Source organism: Varroa jacobsoni, unplaced genomic scaffold (genome assembly GCF_002532875.2).
Source record: "Varroa jacobsoni isolate VJ856 unplaced genomic scaffold, vjacob_1.0 scaffold_667, whole genome shotgun sequence".
Taxonomy (NCBI): domain Eukaryota; kingdom Metazoa; phylum Arthropoda; class Arachnida; order Mesostigmata; family Varroidae; genus Varroa; species Varroa jacobsoni.
In genome coordinates, this window is record NW_019213569.1 from 116,736 (window position 1) to 128,098 (window position 11,363).

At 38.5% G+C, this 11,363-nt stretch overlaps 1 protein-coding gene and 1 long non-coding RNA gene across 3 annotated transcripts in view; both read right to left on the reverse strand.

The window, feature by feature from the left end:
* LOC111262486 (uncharacterized) overlaps positions 1 to 886 on the reverse strand; it is a 4,063-nt gene extending 3,177 nt beyond the window's left edge. The window contains exon 1 of one of the 2 annotated variants that reach the window (XM_022836782.2): positions 732 to 886. In XM_022836782.2, the coding sequence (XP_022692517.1) occupies positions 732 to 735 (4 nt within the window). In that variant the 5' untranslated portion in view covers positions 736 to 886. The remainder of the gene's footprint in view (positions 1 to 731) is intronic. The other variant, XM_022836781.2, reaches the window with a different exon arrangement.
* A 2,941-nt stretch (positions 887 to 3,827) lies between these two features.
* LOC147753194 (uncharacterized) lies at positions 3,828 to 9,745 on the reverse strand. Its single transcript, XR_015311928.1, has 5 exons — positions 9,127 to 9,745; positions 8,402 to 8,538; positions 5,787 to 5,822; positions 4,281 to 4,451; positions 3,828 to 4,110 (listed from the first exon to the last, which is right to left on the reverse strand). It is a non-coding gene; the product is annotated as an uncharacterized LOC147753194 (long non-coding RNA).
* Between the last annotated feature and the right edge of the window lie 1,618 nt (positions 9,746 to 11,363).

An 11,363-nucleotide genomic window follows, 5' to 3' on the forward strand; every position in this document is an offset into this window, starting at 1 on the left:
GCTTGTCGAAGCGTTGTCAAAACTTCAGTTCCGAAAATAAACCTATGACCTGTTACCTCATACAGCTTGATATTTCAGGTGTACACCTTGCATAGAGGAGCGTGTCGGTTAAAAGCGGACGATTCATGATGAACGATCCTGTGACGTTTGGACGTTTAAGATAATAATGTAGATCTCTACAATTTTGATCGTCTACGAAACTCGAATACAGTGTTTATATTTTGAATATACATCCGTCTCATATACACAGTCGTTCGTGTGTTACTTGAAATCAATCTGTCGTTTTATCTATTTTCTAATTGAACGAGACAACTAAAGCAGAATAATATCGATTCGTAGACAGTCAGCAAGGTGCAAAGCAAGCAAAAAAACAATGTGACACAATGGTATCCATGCTACTACCGGCCAGAGCCCTGCTGTGATCGGCAGTAAAATTGTGTAATGCGTATCCTGCCTATTCTTTCAGTGAGTCTTTGTATCGCTCATCGTCAAAACTCGCGGAACTGGGGAAATACCAATTTCCTTCGATGAGAAACTTCAATTTACAGGTTTTTTCTGGAATACAGCGCGATGCTTTGTGTATATACACGAATTAGTTTTTCGACAAACGATTTATTGCCAACCTATGCTTAGAAATTATGAGTAATACAAAACGATTATCAAAGTTCGGGGAGGCAGAGCTACTACCTGCGGTTACGCATTTTCTTTAAAATTCATTATTCTCAACTTACCCATTTTTGTTCATTTCCTTACACAATCTCGGCTGGTTTGCCTTGAGAAAGTAAATTGTATTTATCAGAATTCAATATCACTGAAAAGAATTTTCAAAATACTCTGGAGTTTCGTTATAATAGCGGATCAGGTGCCGAATCAGCGACAACCGAAAGGCGCGAATTTTAAATAATTGTGTAGATTAAAATTACACCAAACATAAGGTTAGGCCATAGTTTTATCGCGTCCGTATATTCCAACGGCAGCGGGGAGAATTCCCGTATGAAACATTTCGAAGTCCGCAGAAAGTACCGATTGCCGGCTCGTAACAAGTTCTCTGGAGGCATTACACTCGGAGCCACAAAGTGCCTTTCACTTACGTCTTTAGAGGCAATTGTAAGTAAACTAAAGCAATTCGTTAGTGGGGAGGCGGCGTCTCAAGCCATGGATACGGAAGTTCCGGACGTAAAATTCTGAATACTTAGTCTAAGTTCAATCTCCACCATAGATGCATCAGCATATGTTTCAAATATTACATATATCTGCAGTAATTGTATATAGGTAACGTTAGTGCTTAGAGATTCGATAGTGCTTGAACTCGAGAACTAATGGAAACACCGAAAATGTCTTAAAAACCTCAATGAAGATTTCTGCCGTGAGCTCGCCGCCAGTGTGAAATGAGCTGTGTAATTCGCTTATTATATGCCCAATAGAAATCATCAGGAGAATGCCATGTGTTAAATTATACAGATATTTAAAGGTTCAATACCAGGTTTCGATGACACAACTCCTGTATAATTTACGCCGGACCTGAATAGCCTACTACTAGATAAAAATGGGGCATTCTGACCCCAACGCCAATCATACAGGTTCCAGCAAAGGGTCAACTTTTCTGCATGGTTTACCAGGCATTACGTTGGACGAATCCTGTTGGATATATCTAGGCTTTTCTCCAAGAAATCTGTGAATCGGCAAGGTAACAATGTACCACAGAAACCATTTACCAACGCTGATATTTGAACCAGCAGTGGTCACATATTCATGGGTATGCCAACGAACTTCCGAATAATGTCTCCCCTTTTCTGCATGTGGCGTCATCACTCATAAGATGATCGTTATACCTAATTCAACTGGGATGAATTTTTCGAGATTGATACAGATGCCTACGCAAAGGCCAAATTCAATAGTTATCTCTACCACGCGCGTATTTTTAAGACAACCAGCTAAAATATAAGTCGACATTTCTTACGAAATCCCTTATCTGATTGTTCGAGTTTTAACGTGGATCTAACCAAAAAAGGGACCCGTTTAAGAACACATTCATATTCTTTCTTTTCAACAATTAATGTAACGGCACGCACTGCATTATCAGGTTGCAACAACATTGCAGCCTGATAATATGTCAGACTATAGACTATTAAAAGGGGTATATTAAACTATTAAATAATAATATGAAAATAAATACTACGTTCGGGCGTTACCAGGCTCTTTTGTTAAAAAAAAAGATAGGTAGTATTATCGTTCAATACATATGGATAGTTCTAGTAATTTTTTTATACGATTTTTTCTACCAGATTTTTTCTTTTTCGAGAAAAATATCTCAATACATATAAGCTTATTTTCACCTTTTACATATATGTCTATAACAAATCGGCTGGAAATTTCAGTACAATTAACTACGCCGCCTAACGCTAACTTTCTTAGACCATAACCTAACAGCTTCACGGGTGAACTCAGTCCTAATACATGTGTTTACTCAGTGTAAACGAACGATGTTCGGAGGGGATTTTTTGGATCAGCATTGCGAGCGGTCTTCACCTTCGCTTTTTTATTTCTATTTTTATTCGCTTTAACCCGTACTTTTACTGGGCACGATCTATTACCTACAACACAACCTTTGTTTTTTTTGTAAAGGCGGAACATTTTTTACGCAAGCATAGACGGAAATGAGGCTGCTCGCAGCGTGGTTTCAGAATTTCCACTTGCGTTTCTACTAGTGGTTTAATACATCCAAGATATTACGATATCCCATTACGGCTAAACCCAGGCTTTAGTCAATTACACCCCCACTGTCTACCCCACATAGACCGGTAGACCTCTAGTACTACTTCGGATTAACACCTGGCACGGCGGAAGTCGTCGATCACAACTGTCACTACCCGATTGTAGCTAAGCAGCCCTTGCCTAACAGTCGATATAGCGTACCATTATAATCCTATATATAAAGAAGGACAGTGCCACGCTTTGTTTTCGATTGTTCCCGAGTTATTCCATCTAAAACGCTACACATGATTCTATGAGATCACAATTTAGCGATTATGATAATAACTACCAAGTTAGATATTCGCTATTTAATTCCTAATTTGAAGTTTTTTAGGTGGTAACTAATAAACTAGGATATATATATATACATATATATATGTATATATATATATATATATCCTAGTATATATATATATAGTAGAAATGCTCCAAGTTTCACCTGTGGAACCTCCATTAAGCACTATATCTTAATATAGTGCTTATAAACTTATAACCATGGTATTATATACGTTCTTAAACGAACGCCATCGATTTTGTTTCAGCCAAGTCTACATCGCATCACAAATACTAATCGAAAGAAATAAAAAATGTTCCGATTTAGCGTTTTCAGACTATCCGTTACATGCCTAAATTTTATCATAGGCTTGTATACTGTGCTTACGGAATGTTGTTATTGGCATCCCATGCTGCAGCGGACGAAATATTAAAAGTATTAGCTATGAGTTACTTAGTTAATCTGACTTGAGTCCTATATTACTTTAGAAACTACATTTAGCCTGCACGTAGAAGCGAAAAAGCAGCGATAGCAAGCCCCTCATGTTTGATTCGGCCTCGTTTGAAGACCTTTTGTTGATTTCGAAAGTTTTGCAGACTTCAAAGGGCCAGTGAGCCGAACATGCCTTTTGTAACCATGTATTAAATCTAGCTTTAGTCCTTGAGGAGGGTGTTATCCTACTTCTTGCGATAGGTGACTAAAACATAGAACATTATTCGTAGCTTTCTTGTATTTTCTCACCTTTCAGACACGTAAAACAATAAATATAATTTTAATTAGTTTATTTTTGCTGCAGAAACACTTGTTGGATTCCTTTTAAGTCACTCCGGCAATAGCATCCAAAGTGTATTTAAACATGCTTATAGATATCATGTGGTTTAACAATGACAGAGCGAGAATCGTTTATTGAATTCAAATACTGTCTTTTCTACTTCTCCTGCCCTGGTATTATGTCACTGCTGCTAATATGGTTGCCTACTGGATAGAAGGATACATCAGGTGATCCAAAGCTTGATGTATAGACACTTCATACCCTGTTGGGGGTTAGGTGTCTAAAGCAATGAGTAATGCCAGCACCGGACCTAAATTTGGGATGTTTCGTTAAATTATATCAGCTTATATTGTAACAAATAATAATGCGAAGATGTCAAACTATCATAGTGGCTCAGTAAATCACAGTTAAATTTCAACAGACATTAGATTTAATGGCATGTCCCGTTCTTACATATGTAACTACACAAAAAAATCCTACCTGCTCTCAAGTCAAAACAAAGGCTTTCGGATTTCTCAGTCTTCAAGTCAAGCTGCTCCGATCCTGAGCAGTGAACTAGCTCCTACCATGTGACGAGAGCGATACGCGTTAACTCAATACGGACCATCCGTTAGATAGGATTATCATGTTGATGAGCGATTTCACAAAGAGCTAAAACGAATACAGCAGAAGGGGAAAACTTAATGGTAAGCCCCACAGTGCCATAGCCGACGCATCGCTAGTGCCTCAACGAGAAGCTCTATAATGAGGTCATCAAGCAGTGAAACATCGACTATGAAGAACAGCGAGATAATCGACCGCAGGAAAAATCAGCTTTGCTGCAGATCTTTTGGGTCTTTTCAGATATAAGTGAAAAAGAGTTAGGCGCATGCATCAGACATACATACAATGGCTCATGTTTACTGTAACTACGTGTAGGTACTCCTACCACCAATAACGAATTCGTCATATTTACACTACAGAGTAACTCAATTTAACAAAAAAAAACCTTTGCTTAGAAATTAGAAAATTTCTTTCGAATTGAAATTATGCAATTTTTTAAAACACGTGTCGCTTTCGCAGAGCAGATGAAAAATTTTAGCGTCTGACAGATTATCATAATGTTAAATTATTTTCAGATGTGTTTCTCAGATGCTGTTCATCAAATGCTACAATTTCTTAAGTCGTTTAAATTTGGCGCGCTCTTTGTCTGAGTTGTTCTGTGCGGGTTACACCGCCTAAGTTTTTACCGGAGCTTATTTATAACAGATTTCTGCGCGAACCGATCATTCGCGCAAAAACTGCATATCAAACACTATTCTTTTCATAATTTCTCTACGTAAAAGTCGAAAGGTAGGAAAAGATAAAAATTGAAGGCTAAAAAAATATCCTGAAACTCTATAAAACAACGAAGTTTCACAGAAAGTAGATAACAATGAATTAATTGCAGGCTCGATCGCTAGATCACAGAGTTATTCGGATCAATGTATAGCAAATAGATCTAGATCACTTAATAAGCACAATAATAATGGTGTCCCATTGGTTCAGTAGAAGTGCAATTGCTAGCTGCACTATATATGAGAGGAAGTGGTTTCTGTAACGGAATAAAAAGAAAAGGATTTTTTATGCAAAAAAAAAGGATAGCCAAACAGCTTTGCCATCTGATTAAGTTTGTATGAGTATTTCACTAAAAGTGCAAGCTTCGAAAACAGATTAAAGCTTGACAAAAGTCCGTTAAAACGATATAATGGCTTCATAGAGACCGAGGAGCATGTTTCTGTGATAGAGCTTTAACTAATTTTTCATCTATTGGATTCAACGATTCAGATTCAAACAGCAATTCGAAACAAAAGGAGGCTGTCGAAACAGATCTATTAATATATTATTTCAATGTGTACTTTCCTCATCAGCCGGAAAATCCGCTCGTTGTCTAGACGACGTATGCAGTCAACGGAAAACCAAGCGAACTTACGTCTAAGGACGAGGATGATTTATATATCTACATACCACTACGGGGTCAACAGGTCATCTGTTCACGTCCACCTAGAAAACAGTATCAATTAGCCAATAAAAAAATGTCCATATTCACATTGTGGAAATGTACCTCAGATTAATATATTGCAACCGAGACAAAAACCGAGTTCGCTGGGTCCCCTGGCGAATATATTAGAATAAGCTAATGAAATTACTGCAGAAGGGTAACGGGTTGAATGTGACAAAATACGTAAAGAGGGATTGCCGTTGGTTTTTCCTATACCTTACGTCAGGCTGGCATAAATATCAGTAAATGAATATTGTCAAATCGGTAAAACAAAACGGCGACAGGCAAAAGCCACAGCTTCGTCTAATCTCTTCGTAAAATTCGCACCATATAATATGAATTAAGGCAAAACGAGTAGGTCGACCTTATTTTGGCCAAAGAACAATACGCAGCATATATCAGTGTGCGCATAGTGTAAGCTGGATGTGTATAAACGCATAACGTACAACTGTACAGATAGATCAAACGGTGAATTTTTACTATCGTGGTATTATATCCGCTTTACCGTACGCAATGGAAGGAAAATATCTTCTGTAGAAAACAGTGCTACCGTATTCAACACGAACAGGATTAGAGCGATATCCTGTGAGCGGCTTAGGCAGGAGTGTGGATATATAAAACATTATAGAATAAATATACGGTATAGCGAAGGCACACGGCGCAATCCTGACACCACAGATATATGTGCCAGACTACTTTGATACTCACAGTCGCAAGCTTTCATCAGGCTTATTTTGATCGGGACGAAGAAAAACAATCGTCGTTAGCAATTAGTAGAGTAAGACATAGTGAAATGTTTGTTTAGCAACGGGTGAACTGCAGACACCCATATTAAAAAAACGCCCCATAAAATGCTTTGCTACGCAGGCGGCTAATACGCTTGGCCTAGCTTCCTATGGATACGTATTTTAGGGAATTCGAAGATCTTCATTTGGATCTGTCAGACCAATTGTAAATATTCCATTTACATGAGTGGCGTATACTCTATCAATCTGTTTTTCGCAGTTGGATTAACTACACAAATTTCCGCATACACAGATAATTCCACTACAGTGAATCACTATTTGATCTTCTATGGTGCGCAAGTAGTTTCAGCTAAATTTGTTTTCATGATGTGCTAACTGTCGCGGCTGCTATCTATGATGTTTTTGGATGATTGCATCTAGTGCCGTAGGAGCTATTTCGGTGCGGAGCTTTCCGTGCATTGCCTCTTCCGCATTCGTTGCGCGACTGTACATCTAACAGGTAATGAGATGCCAGCTCAGAGTATGAGGTGAAAGAAATTAGGGAAAATCCGTGGCACTATAGGATCTAATAAGATTCCTTGGTTGAGGTTTCCTCAGGGCTAAAACGGAAAGGTTTTAAACGACGCCCAGCGCAGAAGTTTGCGCAGGCTTCTGTGCCTGGATGGCATTCCTTGTTCTTATTTTTCTTTACAATAAAATGATTGCCGACGATCTATTGACATATGTTTAGGTTCTATGCAGGACAAGTCATCGTAGCCAGCTCCTAATCTATTCGAATGAGCCGGGAAGATACCATTGAAATTGAAAAAGTGTGTCTATAGGAATTGTGATCTTTTGTTTCTAAGCAATGCGCTCGTTAGCAGAGGTAGTTAAAGTAGTCACTCGAGCTCTGTAGCGCATGACGGTGGCGGCACCTGGAGGAAATGCAGAAATCGATCAGCAACTGCTATTCTGGTTGAACAGATACTAATCGATACGATTCCATACTTGTAAATTCGTTAATATATATTATTATAATTAAAATTTTGTAAATTATTAATACAACACCATGAATTCCGTCCACCTTCCTTTTTATTTGAGCATGTGAAACACTTGTATATAATAGATGTAGATGAACGATATATTTCATTGTACGCCTCGAACAGCACAGCCATCGAAGCGGCCTATGAAGATTTTCATAGCAATTAAAAAGAAATAAAAATTCATTTTTCAACGTACTACTTGTTGAAAGTATTCACATTGTAGGCCACATCATTACTACAGGCAGACTTTCTAAATATTGCGATTGAGTGGACATAACATATAAACGCAAAAAAAAATGGCTTGTACTAACACGATCAAACAATCGTGGAAACAGTCACAGAACATACATTAATAATTATAGTACTATCATCTAATGCTGCCTTAATTTAAGATCAGGCGGCTGGCTCTTGCCAGCGCGAAATGCACCGTGCGTCTACGCCCGATCACAGATCTAGATCGCCTCGCGCGTCCTCAAGTTGAGCAGGCAAACACATGGTCATCACAACTCCACTGAGACTCTACCACAGAAAACCTAAATAGATTCCATTTCTCGAGTACACAAACGTCGCTGGTTGCCTTTCGCCACCAGTCGTTTCATCGATGGTTACGGTATGTCGTACCTGCCTTCACCACCAGTCCTTTGGCAGTCGATCCTGGGGTGGTGATCAACAACTGGAAATTTGGGGTCTTTGGGGATCCGTCTGTAGCCGTCCCATGGAAGCCTGCTTTTCCATCAAGATGCAAAGTGTTTCCTGCATAGACTGCGATAATATACAATGATGCAGAGGTAACAACTATCTCTACTAACATACCTTTGCTTGCATGTGGCGGGAAAATTGAGAGGATGAATATTGGACAGGAGGGCAAATATTCTACTTGAAGTACTTGACCCAGCACCAACAAAGTTAGCAGCAATTTAATATGAACCGTTGATGATCGCCAAACATTCCTTCGAATCCCAAACAAACAAAAGGTTTAACATTGTTTTTTGCACGACGGAGGCGGTGGCTGAGTGTTATGTCTTGCAAAATGACGTATGTGGGCATGCAGCCGCTTGTTGCCGTTTTCCTAGGCACAATTCGAATTTGCTTCGAAAAAATAAAAAACTATGAAAATACAAAGGGAAAAGTATTGTCTGTTGTGTCAGTATAAAAGAAAATGCACTTTTGAAATTAACAGATAGTTCCGCGCGAAGCCCTCCAAATGCCATCGATCGTTAACTTATTACAATGCTCTTCACTGACTTATTAAGTAATACTCGGACTAATGCGGCCTTTAACTTTTAACTTGAAGTTTCATATGTTTGCATACGCAGGAATCGCTTCAATGTTCCTACAATTTTTGACGTTCATTTGACTTTTTTTTATGACTTCAGTTGTTGCACGCATAATGACATCCGTTACCGTAAAGCTTAACCGTATCTCATAGGATTTCCTAACGAAAATAGGGTGAATTACCTAAACTGATCTTCGATGTTGTTCTAAAAGAGAAACTTGAAGTATGCGGTAGTCATATTAAGTGTGCCAAAGTATCATACCTTGGATTTATTCTCCCTTTTCTCTGGCGAGACTAACACAGACGTTCATGTTATTATAGTTATGATTTTTTTTCTGTTATTTATCTTCTGATTCGTTCGACACAGCTACGCTCTTCTGCATACCGCGATCGAGCTGAAAATTTACGCCGATTTTCTATGATACGCACAAACATCGAAGAGTCATGCGCCCCATCCAGTTTATCCTTTGTGCTCAGTTTCTTTGCCTCCTCTTCGGCCCGTGATTTGTTCGTATTAGCTAACGAACGCAACGCCGAGGTCTGTTTTGGCTTGTTTGTCTGCATACCCGTATTGGGTTGGGTATCAGAGAGACGACAAGGTCGTCGATATAATTGAGTTTACGTTAAATTTGTCGCCCGCACCAGCAGCTGTTCGGCAAAGAGTGCATTCGATTTTACTGTCTCGCGTTATTTTTTCACTCGTTCTTAAGTGTATTATAGAATACCATAAGGAGCTTGTGCCTTCTGAAAAATTTTGCCATCGCGTACGACAAGAGTAACGAAGAATTTGCACTGATGCTGATTCAATATTGCTAAAAAAAACGAAGATTTAATATCGAGTTGGCGCATTGACTTAAGCAGACGTACTCCTTTGGAATAATTTCGAATTAGAGCGCGAATAGGGCGCAATCAAACGTACTCTAATCTTCAAACGTGAACCTATGATGTCAACTAATGAAATACGCTTACTGGATTCGTTCAGCGCTTTCGAAGTTGTTCCGAGTGTACCACAAGGTTTACAATTACGAGTAAGGTGACAATTACGAGTGGTTTCGTTACATAGCAGGACTGCCTTCCTTTGAAGCAAACCGCTGCAGATAAAGTTGACAAAAAAAAAAGGCTATAGTTTTTGACAATACAACCAGATCATATGCGAAAAATAGTCTTACTTGGTCCCTTTTCTCTTTCTATTTTATTCAACTTTTGAAATGTAGTTTAGTGCGTTTCTCTTATCATAACATATTATTGGCCGATAATAAAGCAAAATACGAATGCGATTTATTCGTAAGCATTCGTTTAAGCATCATATTTTAAAACAGTAGTAAATAAATGCGAAGCAAAATATTCTCACTATATACTAGCTCTATTGGTTGTAGCGTCTGCCGTAAATAATGCTCCAACGAGAGGCTATCATAGATACGTAAACAACTAATTACTGTGCGTCGAATAGGGCTATGATTTTTGCTATGCGTTTGTTGTTTTCGGTGATTTAAATTGAGCTAAAATGAGTCGAAAAGGCAAATATGGTCCTTCCATAAATATATCAACCATAGACAATATGTACAATAAAATAAAAATTATCATTTTATATATCTCGTAACGCCATGTATACGTGTTGGCTGTTTATATAAGAGACATGGAATGCGGCAATAGTCCGCTCGTATCACAAAGCCCCAAGACCTCTTCAGTAGCCTCAAATCAGCTAATACCATCGACTTCGGTAGAATGGGCAAAGCGTATCGGAAGAGGATCTTTGAGCAATCTGCTGAATCAGCGCAATATCAAGTCAAGCACTAGCAGTCATCGGAGACGCGAATGTCAGATACAAGCAGGAAATGCCTAAAAAATATGTTCATCGATTATGACATTGCTAGCAGAACCATAACCATGATACAATTGTAGCTACATTTATCTGTTTGGGTTTTCATTTTATCAATATTTTTGAGCTAATTGCACAGAGCCAAAAAAAAATTACCGTATTAGTTGGAAGAGCTGTACCTTTAAAACAAAAATAGGGAAACACTAGAGAGCATGAAACGTACGTAGGAAAGCAAGCGATGTTTCGCTCAGGTATCGGAAATCTCCGTATTTGTAAACAACAATCTATTGATCATGTTCCAGTAATACTTATAATATTTATTATTAATTAATTACTAATTAATTCAAAAGTCGTTTTGCAAACATTCCTCGATCAATGAACAAATCGTTTCCCTATTCATAGGATCACTTGAAAGCTGTCGTCTGTTCGAAACAGGTAATGGAACTGAAGATACGCACGAATTTTACCATATAACCTACCGAGACTTTTTAACCTGCTTGTATTTTATGTCAAATAGCTGCTACATTTAAAACACCTGTTTGGGACAATTAAAGGTAGAGATCTGCTCTGTTTCAGTTCACTTTTTTCAGCCCGTTTACCCTACCTGACAAGGAATTTAAATCAGAAGGCGTTCGGTCGCTAATACAAACACCACCATCGATACAGGTCTCCGACGCTGA